The sequence below is a fragment of the Synchiropus splendidus genome, chromosome 19 (assembly GCF_027744825.2).
Source record: "Synchiropus splendidus isolate RoL2022-P1 chromosome 19, RoL_Sspl_1.0, whole genome shotgun sequence".
Lineage (NCBI taxonomy): Eukaryota > Metazoa > Chordata > Actinopteri > Syngnathiformes > Callionymidae > Synchiropus > Synchiropus splendidus.
In genome coordinates, this window is record NC_071352.1 from 8,905,354 (window position 1) to 8,928,762 (window position 23,409).

General features: G+C 41.2%; 3 protein-coding genes across 3 annotated transcripts; 2 read left to right on the forward strand and 1 right to left on the reverse strand.

The window, feature by feature from the left end:
• Positions 1–403: 403 nt before the first annotated feature.
• lmx1al (LIM homeobox transcription factor 1, alpha-like) lies at positions 404–14,815 on the forward strand. The gene is made up of 9 exons (XM_053851509.1): positions 404–585; positions 1,773–1,861; positions 2,085–2,274; positions 12,063–12,295; positions 12,485–12,648; positions 12,708–12,785; positions 12,847–12,967; positions 13,026–13,181; positions 13,247–14,815. Exons 1-9 carry the CDS (start codon positions 542–544, stop codon positions 13,402–13,404), a joined length of 1,233 nt encoding a protein of 410 aa, XP_053707484.1. The 5' UTR covers positions 404–541; the 3' UTR covers positions 13,405–14,815.
• Positions 14,816–15,142: 327 nt separating this feature from the next.
• On the reverse strand, positions 15,143–16,417 carry LOC128751427 (coiled-coil-helix-coiled-coil-helix domain-containing protein 5). Its single transcript, XM_053852415.1, has 4 exons — positions 16,310–16,417; positions 15,996–16,136; positions 15,776–15,927; positions 15,143–15,368 (listed from the first exon to the last, which is right to left on the reverse strand). Coding segments are annotated over exons 1-4 (324 nt in total). The 5' UTR covers positions 16,312–16,417; the 3' UTR covers positions 15,143–15,339.
• A 112-nt stretch (positions 16,418–16,529) lies between these two features.
• On the forward strand, positions 16,530–23,193 carry atp13a1 (ATPase 13A1). The gene is made up of 25 exons (XM_053851809.1): positions 16,530–17,177; positions 17,442–17,531; positions 17,614–17,877; positions 17,950–18,105; positions 18,180–18,249; positions 18,316–18,422; positions 18,490–18,619; positions 18,701–18,756; positions 18,836–18,962; positions 19,051–19,188; positions 19,270–19,390; positions 19,507–19,664; positions 19,873–20,048; positions 20,115–20,225; positions 20,304–20,429; positions 20,495–20,597; positions 20,747–20,940; positions 21,012–21,108; positions 21,174–21,358; positions 21,633–21,747; positions 21,819–22,015; positions 22,082–22,224; positions 22,294–22,405; positions 22,482–22,625; positions 22,698–23,193. Exons 1-25 carry the CDS (start codon positions 16,824–16,826, stop codon positions 22,806–22,808), a joined length of 3,585 nt encoding a protein of 1,194 aa, XP_053707784.1. The 5' UTR covers positions 16,530–16,823; the 3' UTR covers positions 22,809–23,193.
• The last annotated feature ends 216 nt before the right edge of the window (positions 23,194–23,409 follow it).

A 23,409-nucleotide genomic window follows, 5' to 3' on the forward strand; every position in this document is an offset into this window, starting at 1 on the left:
CAGTTCAGACACAAGATGGCGCCCTTAGAGTGGTGGAATCCGATAAACAAAACGCGTTCTACTTTCACGAGGTTCATACTCTTATTTAAAATCTAGAAACAGTACAGATTAAGTTATTTCTGAACATTATTGGCGCTATTTCATTTATATTAATGTGTAATTATTCCGAAATATGAGGGAGGTTCTGTATGATTAGTGTGGCCCTTAAAATGCACCGTGATATTCAACAAAATGGAGAGAATTTTCCTTATAAAATCACATGTAAGGCTGAACATTAGATCGTGATTTATCAATTGGCTGCATCATCGCTGATCTCCCCACCTCCCCCTCTGTCAGTCCATCTCCTCCCTCTGCGCCTTTTTACGCACCGAACAAGTGAGATCGCACACACACCCGCGCACACACACGGAATCGCTGGAGGAGAGACAATAGGCAGGATAGATGTCACCATGATGTTTGGATTTTCACCATCAAGAGTGTTGGGCTGTGAGGCGCAGGTGACAAATCAGTGAGTTTAGAAGTTTCGGAGGATTTTTATTTTATGTTGCCAACCGAGATTCCGGGAGGAGTGTGTTTCACCTCAAGGTAAGACTCAAGAACAGGTTGTTAGGTTGCACGAACTTAGCAAGAATGTTCTTGATCCATTCGGTTTTTAAATATATATTTTCTTTTTTTTTCACGCGCAGCAACACTGTGAAAAACCGTGCGCTTTGACGCAATAGTTTCATCCATTACGAGACAGATTGAGAAAGAAGTACAATAAAATTGTTGCATTTTACCTCAATATGAAACAAAATATTCGCGAATCCTATTTAACTTGTGCGAAAGAGGAACTTGAATTTACGTGATTGCACTTGATCAGCATGATTTAGCACCATTTTAAAAGCAAATAGGTGAAATTGAACATTCTTTTTTTGTATTTCAGATACTTTTAATTGATGCCGAGACTTTGTCCCGGATTCATTAGAAACTTTTTTAATTCATGCGTCGAGTCATTGCGACATAAATTGCCTCCCGTTCGGGGGAAAACATTAGATTTGATTTGACAACAATTTGCATAATTTATTGTCCACATTATTTCATCGCGGTTTCAAATGATGCGTGAATCACTCTGTTTTAAACTGATCAGCAAGGAAACTGCCCGCAGGCCTGACATTTAATCATAATTTAGCTTTTTAAGAAAAACATATTTTTATTTCTCAATAAATGCAACAAGTAAGTGGAGTCAAAAATGGAGAATTCTAGCTATTCATGATAAATCACAGAAAAATATGCTTGTAAATGACGAAGACACTCGTAAATGATCGTTTTTAATCACGTGTGAAAATAAAACTTAATCTAAATATCAAAACTACATAGAAATCCTAACATAAATAGAATTGATTAAATATATATTTTATTACATTATAAACAGAAGCAACGAAATATCTACATTTCCATAGACTTGAGTGAGGTTTAAATAGCAGGCATTTAAAAAAAGGCCGGAATGATCGACGTTCTTATGAAAATACAACTCCATAAAAAACGGCAAATTTAGATGCATTTATTTCCCAATGAGGTGAATTTTAATATCCATAGAGGTTTTTTTTTTTTTTTTTTTAAACAGTCCGCAACTCCTTGTGCTGGAACATGAATAACTTTTATTTCTTAAATGTGATCCCTCCCGGTGTCATAACAAGCAAAATGAGCTGTGCATGGTGTTCATAGTTTAAATTGATACGTAAAACTATAATAATAATAATAATAATGGAAGTGTTTATTTGTTCCTGCAGCGATCATATTGAGGGAAGGAGAGAAGGGATGAAAACTGAGGAGAACCAGCAGTCCTGTCTCCAGCAAACTCAATCCTCAACGCCATTTGGTCAGTTCCAAAAATTTCTATATTGTTCTTTCAACAACGGAATTTAAGTGGGAAAACAAACGGAGAATACATGCAATCGTGCATCATATGTTCGGAGTAAACACGTTAAATAGCTGATCAAACTGAACTGGTTTGAGGCTCTATTTTTTTTTTTCAGTCTGAACTGTGACGTTGCCTTTCAATATAGACCTTTAAATAAAGTCATTCTCGTCCTGAACTCCAGGTCCGGACTACACCGGGGCAGGTGAGGTGTGCGCGGGCTGCGATTCCCCCATCGCCGACCGCTTCTTGCTGCGCGTGAACGAGCGCTCCTGGCACGAGACGTGCGTCAAGTGCACGGTGTGTCTGAGCGCGCTCACGGGGACTTGTTACTGCCGGGACCGACTGCTCTACTGCAAACACGACTATGAGAAGTGAGGATTCTCTTTCACTATCCATTCAGTTGAATTCCAGGACTTTTAACAACATAAATCCGTTTGCAATACATGTCAACTAAGAAGATCCGAAACTTCTATAAATTAAACTTCTATAAATAGAGGAATCACACCTGCAACTTTCAGACCAGTCTCACCTGACTAAACTAAACTGCCTTTTTTTTATAATAAAAAATGCATTGATTGAAAACCCTACTGAACACTGTTTCCAATTTGATTGGCAACATTCTAACAAAGTAAATTACACTTTATTCACAAGCCAGTATTTATATATTTTTTTCAATATTAAGATCAGTTTCTGCTCTATAACTTAAATCACCCTTGAAACTGGTCGGATGATTTATGAATGTTTAATTTCTTGTGAAATATGACTAAAAACACTCACTTGGAAAATAAAAACTTTAACTATAGATTTAATTTTGGAGTCCCAAAACCTGGTTATGGCCAAATGGTAATGTTAAAATAGCCGTATTTTGACATTGAGTTTTATTTCATGTCACTTAGACACCTCATAAACCGTCTTATTCTATATCTGTGACGCATAAATGTCCTTTTATATAAACATGCAACCGTAATTAAAATGTTAGGTGAGGTAAAATGGCTTTCCAACATGACCTACTTTCACATATAAATATTTTTATTCATAGATTCATCTTTTTAAAAGACAATTTTCATTGTTTTTTCACATCATGAGCTCAACCATTAGAAGTAATTTAATTTGACTTTCATATATTTAAGATAATTTGTCAACTAAAAACGTTAATTATATATATATTTTAACTGTGAAAGATGTGAGTCCAAACTATTGTCGTTTCCGCGTACGACTGGGAGTGTGTGTTTTCTGTTCGCATGTGGTGGGAGCTGCGGCAATGGAAGGCTGAAGGACGAGCCTGTAGGTTGTTATCATTGTTTTGAAAAGTGTCAGACGGTTTCCAACAGCTTCACTCTGCCTGACATCTGGAGGAGAGGAAGAGACAGGGAGGAAGAGATGAAAGTCACATTCACTCCTACCATGACACAGACAAGTGCTGGAAGCTGAATAGCGGCTGGTCATATCTATGCTGAGTCGGTGTAATGAGTGGATGCCAATGAATAGTTGCTGGCTGTACTGACTGACTCCTATATATGTTACACATGGACGGTTGCCTTGTTGTGTGAGTCGGTGCCAGACTTGGCACACTGCCGCGCTCGTGACCTTCGTTGGATCAGCAACAATGTCTCCTTGTTTTCACAGCAGCCTGTCCATCAGTGCCTTGCTCCCCAAACTAGTGCAGGTGTGCCCATTGTTGCATGCCCAAGAATTTGTATTAGAAAAATGTCAAGGGATTTCTGTAGTCTTTAGTTTCAATGTGGGGTTCTCAAGCACACACTCGGGAATACTTCTCCTCCCGCGGAACCTTGTCCAAATTTCTTTGAATGACATCATCCAACACACTGAGTCAGACCTCTCCGCTCTGACTCCCCCCAGCAAAAGAGATAGAAGGCCACTGTCGAACCTTAAAAAAAAAACATCATCTAGGCGGCATAGCTTTTGAATTACACGACAAACTTAGCGTGTCTTATAGATCGATATAGCAGATCATCATGATCAAAACATAAGCTAGCAAAGTTGTGAGGACGATACCCTGTGTACAGTTTCAGCACTGAAGGGACTCTGGTTTCCTCCCACTATCTAAAAATACACAGAGATTAATTTGTAAGTTTAAAATGTCTGTTGTTATGTGTAGGATGGGCGACTCCCTCTGCGTCTTGCTCTATGTAGCCGCTAAAGGCTCAAGCCCCCAGCCACTCTGTCACAGTAATATTCAGTGGACAATGAATGAATAATAATCCGTCATCCTACATTCTTTGTCACACAAAAAAACATCCCTCCACCTGAGGCACAGGAAGGAGTTATAGTTGATATACCTGACGTTTGTTTTCAACATATATAGGAGGCAGTAGAGGCAGAGGAGTTGATATGAATGTGGGCTTGGAATCTGAGTGATTCAGTAATATCTGATGCAGATGGCTTAAATGTCAATTGAACTTCTATGTTTTTGGATTTGCGGGAGGAAACCAGAGTGCCCGCACACAGAAAGAAGCCACTCCTAACTCTCCTTGATCATGCAAGCACTATTCTCAGCATGAGACAAATAAATGCTCAAAATGAAAAAATAACTTCATAAGAAAAGTGGCATTGCAGAATAGTAATGATGATTAAAAAAAAAATTCTTCAATAATAATAATATTCTGTTTGCCATGATTCCTAAATGTGGCGAGGTGTGCAATCAGTTGTGGGATTTCACGATTCAATCTGTTATGGAAATGCAAGGATTTCGGGACAGTAAGCTGCATCTTTGCATATTTGCCGACGCCCGTATAAATTGGACGGTTACTGTCTGAGTTAGAGTTAAAAACTGGCTGCGCTTTTCACCACTGGGATCCTGCTTGTTCCTAGTCATCAGTATAGGAATACGGCGTCGATATTGTAGGGACAGTGGTAATGTATTTAGCCATTGAACAAGACTAAAACTCTTTTTATTAGCATCGCAATGATCCAATCTGCATACAGTGATTCACATAGTGTCGTCCCCAAGCGTCCAGGTAATAAACATGAGGTATGCTTAAGACTTCCCTGGATTTCCTGGAGTCAATCTGTTATGGAAATGCACGGATTTAAACACAATAAGCAGCATCCTATTTGGGAGGCTTTAGTTTACTTTAGAAACTCTAGGTAATTCACCAAAACTCCATCCTCTTACGGAGCAGATGCTTGGTGGGAAACTTTATTTGAAAAACACTAGATGCTGCCCATGGGCCAAGTACGGCCCCTTACCTGTTTTTTTTGTCGTGTTCTACAGTGAGAGTGTGGAACCATTTCACTAAAATCATTTTTTTAATATTATATGAATACTTTCATACATTTTAATTCTGTGTTTTTAATGAGTCTTTATATGGGGACTTATTTCCTACATTTCCGCAGCTATTACAATTTTGAAACCACTCAACGCCTTGCTCAAACAATTGGCATTTAGCAGAAATGCTCACCCATAATTCAATATACTTGTGAAGGGGTCAATCGCTGGGGCCAAAGGGTTAATGACATTCTATATTATTATCTATATTAGCCTTTTGGTAAGTCTTTGACAGCCCTAATATTTACATTTATTTTATATTGTAGCACCTTATTTCATTTTTTACAACAGTTTTTTTAAAAACTGAATTGACTTACTGTCCCAACCCATTTGTGCAAACAATATATACTTAAAAAAATATCTTTTCCCTATAAACTTGGTTTCATTTGAGCACTTTGGATGTTTAGAACTGGACATTCACTGCCAAAGTTCAACGCCGAGGGCAGGCAGCATGTGAGCCCACAAGCCCCCTTGGAAGCCCCATAAAGGCATCTTCAGCCCTGAGAAAACAGGTCACCAGCGTGGATATTCACTAAACCTTGGGTTTCATTCTTGACACGGTGGGGTGGAGGCCACAGACACTAACACCCGGGTTTACAAACACGGTTTCCCAGGCCGACAGAGAGAGTAGTTGAGGGACAAGTGTTGAATGTATCTTCACATATCTAGGGTAGAGATGGATCCCCCCTCTCCTCCATCACCCCAGCCCTCTTCTACCGGGCATTTAAGATGTTAGAGGCTGAGCTTAAAATACCCTCTCCAGCTAATCACCCCCACGGTACCCCTCTCTGTGTCTCCCAGTCCCCCTGTTACCTCATTCATCACTGTCTGCTTTGTAATATTATTTCTCTATTCCAAACCTCATTTCCTTTTTGTTGAGATTGATAGCAGTGATGACACCAAACAGTTTATCTCCTCGATTATCCCTTGTTTTCTCTTAATCGCTCCCCCCGGCCGCCCCCCTCCCTGCGCCTCTTTGTGTCTCAGGATGAGTAAGGAGGAGGGAAGTGGGCCGGCTCATTGGGTGAGTGCTAATTACCAAGCCTTCTCTTCTGTCTGTCCCGCAATGACAGGCCTGACACACGGCTGTAGGGAAATGCTATTAGGGAGAGTTATGCAATGCAGCATCAACGGGACGGACGCAAGGCTTCACCTGCGACACAAAATTACTTTAAATGAAATAATCAAAAATATTGTCGAGAAGGAATCTCGATGCATCTTAAATTCTGTGGAGCCCCAGGCACTGGTTTAATTCACCTTGTCCTCTTGAGACATCAGATTTTTAAATTTGCTTTCTGCATAATTTTGACCAACCATCCAGCTGAGAAGCAGTGACCAGCAGAAATCTGAAAATGACAGCATACACCACCCCTAAAAAATATTATTTTTTATGTTGTCATAGCTGTGTTAAACCACCCCCAATTTTGGAGATAATTTTGGAGTCCCAAAACCTGGTTATGGACAACTGGGAATGTTAAAATAGCCATATATTGACAATGTGTTTTATTTCATGTCACTTCCACTCCTCATAAACTGTCTCACTTTATATCTGGGATGCATAAATGTCCTTTTAACCATAATTGAAATGGTAGGTAAAATGGCTGTCCAACATTTTTCACATATCAATACTTATATCTTTTTAAATGACAGTTTCCATTATTTATGATCAGAACAAGGTGGAATATTCACATCATGAGCTCAACCATTCGAAATCATTTAAATTGACTTTGATTTCTTTCAAGTAATTTGCCAATTAAAAACGTTGATTATATATATTTTAACTATGAAAGATATGAATCCGAGCTCTTGTCATTTCTGCGTACAGCTGGGAGTGTGTGTCTTCACAGGCATGACAGATATCACAGGCCTATCTACCTATCTTACACATCCTGGCCTTCACTCTTCCAAATCCTGAATATTTTTTGTGTACTAAGTACTGAACAAACCTAAGAATAAAAATGCTTGTTATACCTTGAAAACAGAAACAGCGATGGCCTGACGACAGAAGTTCTCATAACTTATTAGGCTTAATATGTGGAGTAGGATTTGAAGTGTGCAGCTCCAGTATTTCACTTAGGAGTCGTAACATCTGAACCTTTTTCAGCTTCACATACTGCTATCTAAAAGGTGCAGCACGCAAAGTTGAGCAATTGAAAAATGCAGAGGAGTTTGTGTTTTCTGCGTGATTGGTTTTCTTATCACCACATTGTTTCTGAGGTAGAACCAAACCAAGGCAACCATGTTGGTGAGAAATCTTTTCTTAACTTTCGTACTTTCATTTAAATCCAACACTAAAAGGTTGTTATCACAAAACAGGAGTGGGGCTGAAATACAGTCGAACGAAGCCGATGTTCACAATATGGTTTCCATTGTGTTTAGTCAAATTCAGTACTAAAGATGAAAGCAGATGTCAATGTTTGTACAGGAAATGCACGGTGTTATCCTGCTGGATTAAATGAAATAATCCACATAATCAAACAAATCAGAGTGAAATATAAACATGAAGAGATTCATGTTTCATATGTGACTAAGAAAATAAATTAAAAATCTAGCATTTTAAAGCGTTTCTGATTGAATGACAGGCAGATCTTAGATGTGTGATGGCATAAATGTTTTCAGCCAGTGTCTTAAAGTTGTACACAAAGTTTTCCATGTCGAAGGCCTTGTTCTTCAAAGTTAGCAGAGGGCCAAAGGCTTGAGCGCGAATGTGACGGCAGTGATGGTCGTGAGGTGATATTACTACTATTTTTGCATATTGTGAGATGAGACCCCATCATCTTTCCTCCCCCACAACAATTTCATAACAGACAGCTAATAAATGTTTCATGGCAGAACAAGCTGCTCGCCTTGGCTTTATTAAATCTGAGATAATAAAAGCGGAGACAAGGAGGAAAAAGGAGAGAGAGAATAGGGGGTCGCACTAGAGAGGGAAAGATGGGGAGATCGGCGTAGACTTTTCTCAAATCAACCGGCTGCATCTCCTGTTTCTGGGGCAACGGGTCCTGCTGTCCCCCGTCACCCCCTCCCCGCTGCTTCCCGCTCCGCCAAAGACAGACAGGAAATGAGAAACGGGCAGACAGGATATTGCGTTCTGGTGGCCTGGGGATTAACTGTTTTATCTAAACTAACACACACGCACACACTCGCTCACATACGCAAACACACAGCTATAGCTTCACGCGTTTTTGTAGCAGCACCTAAAAATATACAACACCAAATATACGTCCCATTCTTCTGAACTAAAGAGACGTTACGGATGGGTCAAAGCAAGTCACAGACGCGTGAGTGTTCACTGCCTCACCAGGTCGGGATTGAAGCTAATATCAGGTTAAACTCAAGTAACACGATGCCTGTATGCTAGCTATCTGCATTTCATGTGTTTCAACTGGCCGTTGAGCAATACGATGGTTTTATGACGCGAGCCCACGACAGCATCTGTCTGTATGTTATTGATGTTGACTCCAAGTGTTTACACAAAGTGAGCATATATGTGTTTATGTCTGCGTGTGCATGTGCGACTACATCGCTGGGTAGGTGACGTGTGTGTGTGTGTGTGTGTGTGTGTGTGTGTGTGTGTGTGTGTATGTGTGAGAGTGAATGAGTGAGCGGTGGCAGAGGTAGCGGGTATCGTGGGGAATGCTGGGAGATTTTAATAACACAGAAGCAGTGCAGGGAGATTTAATAAAAGGAGATGATGTGATTACTGAACCTTGGCTCTGAGCCATTTTGTTTCACAGAGCAATATCCGCTTCGAACACGCACACACGCGCACGCACACACACTTAGGTATGTACAAAACTAAGGAACTGTAACCAAAAAAAAATGCAGACAAAAGTAATGTTTATGCGAATCATCTTCTGTTTAACATGAATCTATGGATTCTATCTAAGTTGCATGATGGATAGCACAGGGGACAAAAGCAAAGCAGGAGGATCCATCTGAAGAAAACTTGCAGAAACAAGCACATTTTCGGTTAGTTAACACCAGAATACATATTCATCAGCGCGGAGAGCAAGAGCAACAAATGTAATCGCTCAGAGACATATACATATTTATGGAATGATTGTGTTGCAGTCCAGACAATGTCGAGCTTGTCAGAGCTCGGAGTCAGAAACATGTGCCACATGACACAGCTTAGGGAGACGACAAAAAAGTGGGTTCTTCCTTTGGTTTGTTTGCTTAAGATCTAAAATGCATGAGGAAAGGAAGTGAGTGATTGTAACATCTCTATTTATGACATTTGTTGCTCTTTTTGTTTGCAACTGAACCATATTCACTGGCTTTGTTGTTGTCTGTCTTTTTTTCCAAGTAAGTCTTTTAAACATCTAATAATGAGTGTAAACATGTAGCCGACATGTCAAGCTCACGTTCCATGATAATGTATTACATCGACAGCCTGTTACATTAATATCTCACCGGTTAAAAGCCTCATAGTGCACTGCAACTGTTAGAAGTGCTATAGATCTAGAGACTATTATCTTCAAGATAATGCTGAACAGATTACAGTGAAATTTTCAGGAAACATTGACGTTCAAGGAACATATATTTTGTGTTCTGGATTACAGCTGGAACCATTAGGTGTGTGACAGCTCTGGTACACTACTGCCACCTGTTGTCCTATTGGACTCACTGCAATTAACAATATGTTAAACACGAAAAAAATTCATTGAAAAGACAAAATAGATTTGAACACTGTGAAGAGAATCACAATATGGGTGTAAATAAGTGGTTTGGTGGAGGTGAGTGCCTTTCTAGTTTCATTCTAATTTATGATTATTGATATAATGGGAGGGGTTTGGTCCCGATGCTGCCAGAGAGTCTGCAAGTACTTATAGTTAAAGTGCATATACATTTCTAAAGAGCATTTTTTAATGATAGTGACTTGTACTTTTGTCAGACAAAATAAATAAAAATAAACAAACAATAGAAATAAATAAGAATAGTAAATACTGGTGGTATAAATCTAGTTTCTGGGAGATGTTTTAAGTTAAAAAAAAATCATGGGGAAAATAAATAGAACTTAAAATAGTTTCTTACGTACATGTGATATTTCCCAACATCATGGAGAAGTGTCACACAGCCAAATCTAAGTATTCTGTTTAACCATTCTGTCCATGGTGATTTACTGGCAGCTGCCCCCCAGTCTGCGCCAGTGTGAATGATACTTCTATTAGGGGGATTAGACTGATCTCCTTACGGACCCCCCTCTGCGGCAGTTGCCCCAAGTTGCCTTCATTTGCCATGTAGAGTGAATTCTGTACTCCACTGTGAACACTACGATTAGGGAGTATGGGACTTAGCCACCGACTTCAATCTCGTGTCAAGCAATCCCGCCACAGTTAAACGTATGTAGCATGAGATCACAGAGCAGGACTCTTTTAGCGCCGTGACTCCAGATTAAGAGTAAAACTGGACTGGACATTTTGTGCGATGGGTCAAATATCGGGTTGAGAAGAATCGGGTTGATGCCTCCTAGGTAAATTTGGGTTTATCATAATTTTTGGTGAGTGTTCGGCAGATGGATAGAGAAAAGATTAGCTGTAGCAGCTGCGTTTGGGACAAAACCAGAGATTAAGAGCTCTAATGTGCAGACCTGGCTCCTTCTTTATGGTCCAGATTTGGTAAGCAACACCTTCATAACACTCGGTCAGGGAGCGACTTCACTCTTCCCATCCATTCCCCCGACTGTTTACCTCCCACTCGCCCTCCCTTCAGTATATTTTTGGCCGACCTCTGGTCATTTCTCAATCATAAATACATAGTTTCATATTTGACTGCTTTCATTGGTGTTTGCCATTGAAATATTGCTGCAACAACGCATGCTAATATTGTCTGCGCTCTTAAGGTGGTGTGTGCCCATTTCCATGTGCACATGCATGTGTGAAAGTCAATGCTGGTGTGACTATGTGTGTTTTAGTGTGCATAAGTGAGGAGAGGGAGATTAACCCCATGCTATCCCCAATCCCTGGTTATGAGTTTACAGCGTCTGGCCATCACACTGTTTAAACAACAATCTAATTAATCCTGTCTTTATTAGTTTCAGTGAACTGGGAGCAAGGCTGGGAGGGCGCGAGGCAGACTGGGAATGCTGGCAGAAAATTCCGTGGAGGTAGCTGGGGAGGGGGAAGTAAACTAAGAGCGAGAACAGGGATTTGTGAAGAATTCCGTTTCAGACACTTAAGTCTGATGGGCAGACATGAGGATAATGGAGATGTAGGCGAGAAGTGGTTATTATCACAGTCAGAAGTGTAAAGATTAAACTCCTGTTGCTTTATCAACATGTAGGTTAGAATAACCGATCACATAGCCGGAGACTTTTTTTCAAGCATCTGGATTGGTTGTAATTTTGGACTATTATTTATCAGCTAATGCCTTAAGAATTCAAGTTTTTTGTGTCATTATGATCAAATTTAATTTAGCAAATTATTATGATTGTTTTTTTGGCAATTAACCCCCCCAAAATGTTTGTGTTTTTTATTTTATTTTGATAATTTCACCTCAATTTTTTTTGTTTTATTATTTATGACATATTTGACAAAAATGAATTAAAATATTTTCGTGCGACCCCATGGGGAAACGAAGAGCCCACGTCTGACGGATCGAGTCGGATCTAAATGCTGCCATCTGCTGTCAGGACTGAGGAAATAAACTAAGCTAAATGTCTAGTAATTCCTCAGCTCTGTGAATTGGGTGCCATGTACACAACCTTACTATTAATTAAGAAGCGATGCTAATCTCCGCAACCAGGAGCTGTAACTGTGTGATAGATACCTGCTTTTGTTTTCAATTTGCGGCCCCTTGTCTCTCCTCTGACAAGCACTGCTTTTATAACCGACGTGTCCCTAAAGGTGTTTTCTTGTTGACTTCCAGGCTGTTTGTGAGGAAGTGCAGCGCCTGTCTGCAGGTGATCGGACGCTCGGAGCTGATCATGCGAGTTCTGGGACAGGTGTACCATCTGGGCTGCTTCAGCTGCTGTGAGTGTGAACGTCGGCTGCAGAGAGGTGATGAGTTTGTGCTGAAGGAAGGCCAGCTGCTGTGTCGCATGGACTACGAGAAGGAGAGGGAGATGCTGGCGGCCATCAGTCCCACACCCACCGAGTCAGGTGTGGCTCATTTGTGCTATGTAATAAACTATACAATGTATTCAAAAATAAGGATAATAATAAGCTATGAAACTGGTAATTATTTCAGCTTTATAATACCCAATTTCATATTCATTCAATTTCATAGCAATGTGAAATTGTGAACATCTATTTAAAAAAAAAGCAATTCGGATGGTTTTTATTGCTCAGTGAAAAGTGAAGATGAAGATGGTGGAGGAGGCTCTGGTGGGGGAAAAGGAGGGGACGAAGGCAAGGAGCATAAACGTTCCAAGCGTCCGCGAACCATCCTGACAACCCAGCAGCGACGTGCTTTCAAAGCGTCCTTTGAAGTGTCTGCTAAGCCTTGCCGCAAGGTAGGAGTCCGACCGGTAACCGTGCCATTGCTTTTTATACCTTCCTTACAAACTCGCAGGTGAGGGAGACGCTCGCTGCTGAGACCGGACTCACAGTGCGAGTTGTGCAGGTGTGGTTCCAGAACCAAAGGGCTAAGGTAAGCGCTTATAAATTTAAAGCAGCCCAATAAATACAAAGTCAATTCATTTATATACTAGATGAAGAAGATAGCTCGCAGACAGCAGCAACAACAGCAACAGCAGCAGGAGCAAGAGCAACTGGGAGGAGGCAGGAGAGGATCCAGCCGAGGCGGGAGGCAGAGCAACGACGACAGCGAGGGTAGGAGAAGAAGTGTAAGACGTGTGTATGTACTTTAAATTGACGCAATTTCCCTCAGATGGCTCCAGCACACACGGCATGGATGGAATGTTGGGGTACGGCTCTCTCCCGCGACAGCAGTTGCTAACTCTCGATCCAAACATCTATGGTGGTGAGCCATTTCGACATGGACTCACACCGCCACAACTGGGTAGTGAGCAGATCCACTCTTACGGTAAGATCATGTTCAGAATTGCTAAACTTCCATCATGCGTCTTAACGCTACATTTTTCACGATAGAATCAGAAACAGTATTCCACGACCTGGACAGCGACGGGAGCCTCGGCCACCTTGGCGACTGCCTCTTAGGATCAGGAGACAACAGTCTTCTGCCAGGGCGAGTGGGAAACCCAATCGATCGTCTCTACTCCATGCAGAATTCCTACTTTACCTCCTGACCCATGTATACTCTAAACCTTCTCCCCTTTTCTTCCAACTCTCGGCCCAGAGAGGCAACTAACAGAGTCTGGCTCTCAACAGGCCTTCAGGACATATGTTCATGAAACGAGAAAAACACTGACCACAGAGGACAAAAAAAAAATCATAATGTTCCAACACAACAAACTCATGCTGGATACAAAGACATTAGTTTATCATGTTGCACTTGTATATAATGTTGGCACTTTTAAAGAAAGCACCCCTTGAACTGACACACACATAAACATAGACTCATTTTTGCTTTCATTGAAGCGAAAGAGAAGCAGCTTTAGATGAGTGAAAACAGAATCACAGTTTTGACAGTGGGTAGTTATGAGTTGGTGTAGAATTTGAGTGCAATTTTATTCTCAGGTTAGTGTGTGTGTGTTTCTGTTACCTGAGCCATCACTCAGGGTCTTCAATAGATGCCATTGAATGTTCCCAATGACTCCATCCCATACCCCGAACCACATTAAAGTGACCGTAGATTGCCAAACAACTATATAGATATTGACATATTTGAGCATGTGTGAAGGAACCATAAGTTAATTTGACAAAATTTACATAGCCGCGGAGGCTTGCACAATAATGTTGTTTATAAAGTGGGATGTATAACATAGAAATTATTTCTAGCATCTCAGTAAACCAGCTTAAGCTTCAATAACAGCACTTGGGCTAAAACAAAGTTTTGTTTTGCATGAAAAAACAAAATAATTGAATGCTTTGGTTCCATCCCACAGGTTAAGGTACTGCTCAATTCTATGTGCACTTAAACCATAGCCATTTCAATACACCACAGACCAAAAGAAAAGGTCACAAACATTACAGGGTCATATGAAGAGCCTTATATGGAAACAGGGTGTGCTTTAATTTCCTTTTTAAACAACTATTAGTGACTAAACAACAGCGATTTTGGTACTTAGAATTGTTAATATGAATGTGGCTGTGATGTCAGTGTTGTAGTCTGTAAAACTTACCTTCAACAACAGCGACGGTAGGTACATATTTAGCGGCTTCCTTTGTGCAGAACAACTGATATTTAATCTGTAGCATGATATTTATGAGTCACCAAGTAGGCCAAGCAATGGCTTAAAGCATAAACCTTTTGAGTCTTGGAAGAAAAAAAAAACATTGAGATCTGGTTTCATGCTAATGAAATCGAACTTAAGGGATGCTAGTCTCCTGAGGGATTGCTACAGCTTTCTAAAGATCACACTGCAATCTGGTTAATAATGCTTTGTATTTTTATTGTTTTTTGTGATGGTAACTTATTTGTGAAGTAAATATGTTTATGTTCAGCAGTGCTGTGTTTTGCTCGTGATGTTTCTGTGATTTTATCTTTAAAGAATATGTGCTTTTTTTGTCTGCAATACAATAAAACTGTTGATTTCTTATGTGGTTTTTGCTGGAGGAGTGTGCCGATGAAAAACCTTTCATTTTGAATAGTTCAACAAGAAAAGGGCTGTCAGGCTCTGTGATCAGAGGGCTCATAAGTCAACATCCTCCCGGTGTCACAGTCAGTTGTCCCTCTGATTAGAGTTGAATCGCCTCCAACCTTCTCCTTCCTCCCAAATCAGCCAGAATATTTGTGTGGGAGCGATACTCACCAGTTTAATCTTTGACTCAGACTCTGAAAAGGGCATGGTTGAAGAGGCCAACGAAATTTAAAAAACAATAAAAATAAGAACAAAAAATAACCACAGAATACTGCAAACATCCATCATAGGTAACCTTTAATGGTACTTTCCATAAGTTAGACCCAACTTTATCGTGCCCTTCTCACAACACCAGACTTCAAGTGTATATTTACAGAGCATTGAGGCAAAAGATTCAGTCTATAGACAGAGGAGGCTATGTGTTGTCACATAACAGTCACTTGTGATACTAAACTGATGACGAAGGAGGATGGCAGAGTGCTATGATTGCGATGGCGGTGCATTTGTCGCTGGGGAAAGAAAAAAATGCATCCAATTGGCCAAAAATACAATAAAAAGTGTGATTCATTTGATGGGCTACTGAATAATTTTAGTTCAATGTGCATTAGGTACCTCTTAGCTTCTTAGAAACATTCAAGCCCTCCTAAGTTCTGTTAATTTTTATTTCACAAATTAAAATGACAAAAAAACGTGTCTAGTGGAGTATACTGTTGAGACATTAATATTTTGTTCCATAGACATGTTTTTCTTTTACCTATACATTTGATTATCTGAGACCTACATGAACTTGTCATAATCCTAAACACATAACATTGTGCATAGTTTCTGCATTTCAATTGAGTCAATTGGGAACAAATTTGAAATTAATAATAAAACATCTGACACTTAAACCTTGTCTATCTGAGCAAAGACTTACCAACTCCACTGAGGTCCACAGTTTCTGCACATCCCAAAAATCGAGACACATGTGACGTGCAGGAGGTAGGTGTGTTTTGGTTTTCCCTGAGGCACTGCTCAAACTCTTGAAACTCCTTGGTGCACTCCTGTCTGATCTTCTGGATCACTGGACTATCACAACAAGACGATAGTTGGGGTTCTTGTCAGACTATTGGTGAAACACTGTGGTGTAACCTTACTGTGAGGATGTGCACTGCGACACCTTCATCTTCAGGTGGTGACACTGCTGTTGCCACGATGATGGATTCGCGGCAACGCAAGCTCCATACGCTTCTATTTCCTTGCCGCAGTATTTCGCCGTGATATCCATTGCAGCCTGCCTAAAAGGGGGTATGTACAAGCTATTACAACAGACAGGGAAAAAATAAAGTATGACATGAACACAACGCGCAAAAGTGAACGCATGAATGTACTGTGCACAACCACTATGATTACAGAACCGTTTAGTACACATTAAAGCAACTTAGAAACCAGTAAATGTTTAGTTTCTTACATTTTGTTTCGGTTAAAGTCTCGTTTTGACGAACAACTTCATTCAAGGTTGAATTATTGGACATGTGGCGCCATGACAGAGTGACGAACCACCACCGCGGCATTTCATTGGGCCACATCAAAGCTATCCCCTATTGGTCAATACATGTGTCAATTATTTCTGGTCGCGCCCTCTCCGGTGACGTTTCGTTATTTAAAGTCGCAGATTAAAGTAAAAGATATATCGATTGAAATGTTTTTGGGTCTTTGCTCGGTCTGTTGCTATACTTGATGAGTTTTTGCTTTCCAAGCTCATTCAAATTATCTTCATTTACTCGATTTCCCTGTAAAGCATTACGTGTCTTTACGCCGTTACGTATGCGGAAGCCACGGTTTTGAGAAGGAGCGACTCGGTAAACGGAGTCTGTGTCTGCTGGACTGATCACTGCTCCGTTGTTAAATAAAACTTCTCTTGACTGAAACACGACTGGGTGGTGGTCGGCTGAAGAGGGAGACGCGGGGGTTTGAAGGAGACAATGAACGACGTCAAAAGAGACTGTACAATGGGTGCAGGGGGGATCCGTACGTCGGGTGAGCGGCAAATGGCCCCCTCTGTGAACCACAACCAGCATGACAGTGGAGCCGGCGACGAGCTTGTAAGCTCGGTGACACTTTACAAACGGAGACCCCGAATCCTGCATGGTACCGTGCTTCCGTTTCTAGCCTTTCTCTACCCCTGCTGGCTGTATGTGTGGTTAGGAGTGTACGGAGCTTCCGAGTATCCGGAGGCAGGCCTCCTGGCTTTAGCTGCGATCGGGATCGCGCACGTCCTCACAGCACTCTCCGGTTATTGGTCCGTCCACGCGCACTGTTGGCTCACTTGCTCCAAGGTAAATATCACTAAATAACAATCAACATGCTACATACACAATCTCTTCGTTCACTGTCTGGATGTTTTGAGGATAATTATTTAAAGTGAATTTTACGTCGAATTAAAGCATGATGAAGTTTTGCCATTTTCAAAGCACATTTCTAGTGTCCCCAAATGCATTTTAGTCCAGATGTTTGATGTATTAAACTGGGGGAAAAAAGTTCAAACATCTAGCTAATTTGAGATCTATAAAAAGTCTTGTCGAATTTCTCTCTTTTTGCAGGAACCTGACCCGAATAAGGCCACCCTTGCGAAGGTGATACCTACCCCTAATAATGGTTCTGCTGAACTTGTGTCTCTTCAAAGAGACGAGGTTGGTGCCAGTATGATTCTGACTAATCATCATTTGGCACAACTGATTTGAAACTTTTTTTGTTGTCTTGCTTGAACACCAGGATGAGAATGGGGAGAAAATTCTCTCTTTTGAGTTCCAAAAGATCCGCTACACATTTGACCATAAAGAAAAGAAGTGCTTCGTTCCAATCGCGTTTCCCACCGACCATCCAATGAGCTATTTCCAGGGATGTCGTGGCTACCAAGATGAGGTCGAACTTAGAGCAGCTGAAAAGCGCTTTGGCACAAACCGTGCTGAGATGGTGGTTCCAGATTTTTTGGACCTATTTAAAGAGAGGGCTACTGCTCCATTTTTTGTATTCCAGGTGCGTATTTTTAAACTGGTGTATTTTCGTTCTCTTGTCGTGCACCTAATTTAATTTGCTGTCTTGTCACAGGTTTTCTGCGTGGGGTTGTGGTGTTTGGATGAGTACTGGTACTACAGTGTTTTTACACTTTTCATGCTTGTGGCATTCGAAGCATCATTGGTCCAGCAGCAGATGAGGAATATGTCTGAGATTCGTCGGATGGGAAACAAGCCTTACATGATCCAAGTAGGAATCAAACCCCTGATAACTTTTGCATGACACATATATTGGGTTGGAACTCAATAATCTTTTTCTGGCAGGTGTATCGAAACCGAAAGTGGAGACCAATATCAAGCGATGAACTGGTGCCTGGGGATATTGTGTCAATTGGTGAGTGTTTTTTTTTCATCACGGCTTCAAAAAACTAGAAGTTGTAAGCTTATTTTTTCTTAATAGGGCGGTCACCCCAAGACAACTTGGTACCCTGTGACATGCTGCTACTCAGGGGTCGTTGCATTGTGGATGAAGCTATGCTGACAGGAGAGTCAGTCCCTCAAATGAAGGTAGAAGGTGTCACTTAAATCACTTGGAAAAAATTGTTGCTACATGATTGCTGTTACGTGAACGCAGGAGCCAGTGGAAGACTTGGATCCAGAGCAAGAGCTCGACCTTCAGACAGACTCTAGGCTTCATGTTATCTCTGGAGGCACAAAAGTGGTCCAGCACACCCCACCACCGAAGACCAGTTCAGGGCTAAAACGTACGTACAGACAAATACCTGCTCCTGTTCTTTCCTCCATAATGGATTAATTATATGGAAACTTCCCTTCTGATTCCACAGCTGTCGACAATGGCTGCGTGGCTTATGTGCTGCGAACGGGCTTTTACACTTCTCAGGTTTTTATTTGTTTCACTGTAATGCCGAAAAGATGGAGCCAAACCCTGTAAATGATCAATGTGAAATATGTGTTCTCAGGGCAAACTGCTGAGGACCATTCTCTTCGGTGTAAAGAGAGTGACGGCAAACAACCTGGAGACTTTCATCTTCATTCTCTTCCTTCTTGTGTTTGCCATTGCTGCAGCAGTTTACGTGTGGGTGGAAGGTGAGCTGTCGATTTTCAATCGCTTATTGGCATAAATTGTTTCATTGGATGTGTGTTTCAATATTGCTTTTTTTCTTGTGTTCTGCAGGGACAAAAGATGTCAGTAGGAACAGGTACAAGCTGTTTCTGGAGTGCACCCTGATCCTCACCTCAGTGGTTCCACCTGAGCTCCCCATTGAGCTTTCCCTTGCAGTGAACACGTCACTTATCGCCCTGGCCAAACTATGTAAGCACCCATGCTTATGTCTAGCATCTGTTTTCACTCTAATTTGTGCATTTTTAAAATCCCTTTCTACATTTTCCGTAGATGTGTTTTGTACAGAGCCGTTTAGAATCCCTTTTGCTGGGAAAGTAGAGGTTTGCTGCTTTGACAAAACAGGCACTCTGACTAGTGACAGCCTTGTGGTGCGAGGAGTTGCTGGACTCAGGTTAGTACCTTATTGTTATTGCTGTGTGTATCCTTATTTATGAACCGGCCATAGCATGATTAGCAGCAACACATCTACATTATATTGTGATATACGTTTGCGTTTTTTCTCTCCAGAGAGGGGAAAGAGGTCATGCCTGTGTCCGATATCCCAGTGGAGACGCATCGAGTGGTGGCCACTTGTCATTCCCTGGTCACACTTGATGACGGACAGTTAGTTGGAGACCCACTGGAGAAGGCCATGTTGACTGCAGCTGATTGGACTCTCACTAAAGGTGTGTAAGGATGAGGCATTGTGATACAGTAGCATTCTGTATTGTCAGTTTAGTCCGCATGATTTTATTTAGTCCATTGATGAATAGCAAATGATATAATCCTCAGCCATACTGCTTGTGGAGACATTTAAAATGAACAGAAATAGTTGAATAGTTGAAGAAGAATGCAATGCCTTTACTAATGTGAGTCTAATTTCTCTCACTACAGATGAGAAGGTTTTCCCACGTGGCATTAAAACACAGGGACTTAAGATCCACCAGCGTTTCCACTTCGCCAGTGCTTTAAAAAGAATGTCAGTACTGGCCTCCTTTGAGAAACTGGGATCGACTGAACTTTGCTACATCTCCACTGTGAAGGGAGCCCCAGAGACCCTGAGAGAAATGGTATTTAAGCTTTATAATTTTGTTCAACCCAGTCTCAAACTGTGAGTTAACCATTGCTTTTTATAGTTTTCAGAGTGTCCACCAAGCTATGATGAAGTCCACAAGGAAATGTCTAGAGAAGGTGCCCGAGTTCTGGCCTTGGGTTACAAAGAAATAGGTCATCTCAGTCATCAACAGGTAATGCATACATTCACTTGGATTAGTCTGTTGATATTCAGTATATTTTGTTTGAAATTCCTGACCTGTGGTTCATAGGTTCGAGAGATGAGCCGCAGCTCTCTGGAGTGTGGCTTGACATTTGCCGGGTTTATGGTTGTGTCTTGCCCTCTGAAAAGCGACAGCAAGGCTGTGATTAAGGAAATCCAAGACGCATCCCATCATGTAAATACAATAGTGTCATGCATGTTTAGAATTTTTGGAATTCCTGACTCTTTCATTGTCGGCAGGTGGTGATGATAACTGGTGATAACCCCTTAACAGCGTGCCATGTGGCCAGAGAGCTTCATTTCATCCAAAAGAAGCACACCCTTGTATTTCAGCAAAACTCAAGTAAGAGTCAAAATCTGCATGAATATAAACCAAAAGTCATTTGCCTGTACTGTAGGGAAGTGTGCAGTGTGCTTCCTGTTTGTTTCAGAATGAGTTGATGCAAGTAGTCTCAAGTATTAAGAAATGTTTAACAGTTTTTTTCTGTCCAGGTGAATGGCACTGGGAGTCCATTGATGGCACAGTCAACATCCCAAACCCTCCTCCATCTTTTTCGACATTTGTGCAGAAGTTTGACCTTTGTGTGACCGGGGAGGGGCTGGCTAAACTATGCTGTGATCCGAGACTTCTACACGCACTCCTCCCGCACGTTAAAGTATTTGCTCGTGTCAGTCCAAAACAAAAGGTATTTTAAATGTGCCTAAATGAATCCATTCCAAGTTGTGCTCACAACGATGAACCCTTACTTTGTTGCAGGAATTTGTTATCACCAGTCTTAAAGGATTGGGATATGTAACTTTGATGTGTGGAGATGGCACAAATGATGTTGGAGCGCTCAAACACGCCCACATAGGTAAGACCACTTGGGTAACGTAGTGGAATTCTGACCATGTGATGACGATAATGCTCTTTTCTTAGGTGTTGCTTTGTTAGCCAATGCACCAGAGCGCATGCCTGAGAGAAAGAAGCGGTCAAAAGAGAAGGAGACCTCTGCGGCTGAATCCAAACCACCATTACCTGCCAATTCTGGTAACAAAATAAGCTCCAGAGGAGCCAGACAGAGAGTGATGGCCCAAAGAGAAGAGCAACTCGCTGCTCAGAAGGTATGTTTTGTTGTGTTACATTTCCAAAACATATTTATGACAGTATGCATTACAGAGCTATGAATAATGGATGTCATTGTTATGAATGGAACACAGTAAACTTTCTTATTGACTGTGGAGATGTAATATGATAACTATTTCATGAGGAGGTTTGAATTAAAGTCTTAGGTATAGGTTGGTTGTTTTAATAAGTAAGTGTATAATGGCCATATTTGCATCAAAACATTGTTTTTTTGTGTCTTTCCTAATCCACATCTTTGTGTATTTCAATTAGGAAAGGATCAATCAGGTGTTGAGAGAACTTGAGGAAGATCAAGTGCAAATAGTGAAGCTAGGCGACGCCTCCATCGCTGCTCCCTTCACGTCGAAGCTCTCCTCAATACAGTGCAGTAAGTGAGCCATGAAATCAATAATGTGAATCAATACTGGGTTGACAAGCAATATTCTTTTCTCTTTCCAGTCTGTCATGTAATAAAGCAAGGTCGCTGCACTCTGGTAACAACGCTACAGATGTTCAAGATCCTTGCTCTCAATGCCCTTGTGCTAGCCTATAGCCAGTCTGTCCTTTACCTCGAAGGGGTAAAGTTTAGCGACTTTCAGGCGACTCTGCAGGGCCTGCTGTTAGCTGGATGCTTTCTCTTCATCTCTAGGTCAAAGGTGAGAATATTAAAGTTATGATTAAGCTATTTCCACCTTTTTAACCTTGGTTCCTTTTCTGTCCAGCCACTTAAAACTCTGTCCCGGGAGAGGCCTTTGCCAAACATCTTCAACCTTTACACAGTGTTAACTGTGCTGCTGCAGTTTGCTGTCCATTTCTGTAGCCTGGTTTACCTTTACAAAGAGGCACAAACCAGAAGCCCGCCACGGTAAGTATTAGGACACATGAAAATGAAGAGTACTGTTACTTGCATCTCACGGTGAAATCTCTTTCACAGTGAGGAGACGTTTGTTGACCTCTACAAAGAATTTGAACCCAGTCTAATTAACAGCACTGTATACATCATGTCCATGGCTATGCAGATGGCAACGTTTGCCATTAATTACAAGGTATTTTCACTGTTGCTTTTTAAAGGTCTTGTCACTTCGGTGTGGCTGTGACTGGGTTTCTTTTTGTGTTTGATAGGGTCACCCGTTTATGGAGTCTCTCAGTGAGAATCGCCCATTACTATGGAGCATTGCGTTGTCTGCTTTGGCGATCGTAGCCCTCCTCACTGGTTCATCACCAGAGTTCAACGACCAGTTCTCTCTGGTGGATATCCCAACTGAGGTAGACCAACTACTACTTTAATGTTTTTGAAGTTGTAAGGTGCTTTTAAAAACATATTCTTTACCTTTGCAGTTTAAATTGATCATCGCCCAGGTTCTGATTGTGGACTTTGTCGCCGCCCTGCTGGTCGACCGTGTGTTGCAATATCTGCTTGGCAAAGGAACTCTCAGGGTGCCTTCTTGAACTGTGTGCCATCAACTGAAGCCCTTATTCATCCATTCCTAAAGGGAGCAAACACTCTGGAGAAATAAAATAGTTGACTCGTGAGACAGTTGACATAGTCATGGTTTGTTGTACTGTAATCTCCACAGATCCTCCTTCTGCTTTTTCCATCCCATATTCTGCCCTATTTATGTTTACTTTGTTTGGATACTAACAACTGCTTTCTTATCTAAATGTTTCTTTTTAAACTGGTTTCCTGCTGCTTCATGGGGCAAATGACCACAGCAGTATTGTGTGGCGTGCAAGACTGGTGGCCAGCCAGATATTTATAAAGAAAGCATTCTCCAAGAGAATTGAGATGTTTTGGTTTCTTTTAACTACTTTCAGTGATTTTGTAAAAAGTAAAAATAAACAAAAGAACAATCTTATAAAAATGTATGGGTTTTGTGGCTTCTGTGTTGCATTCCTCTCTACCCATAAGATGCCGTGAAGATGAAGACAAGCACTTTTATAAAATTCTTCTTTATTATTTTTTGCAGCCTTTTAAATTATATTGTTGCATTGCAAAATGTGACTATTAAACACAGCCGAAAGACCTGAAAAAAAACGCTGAAAGACAGAA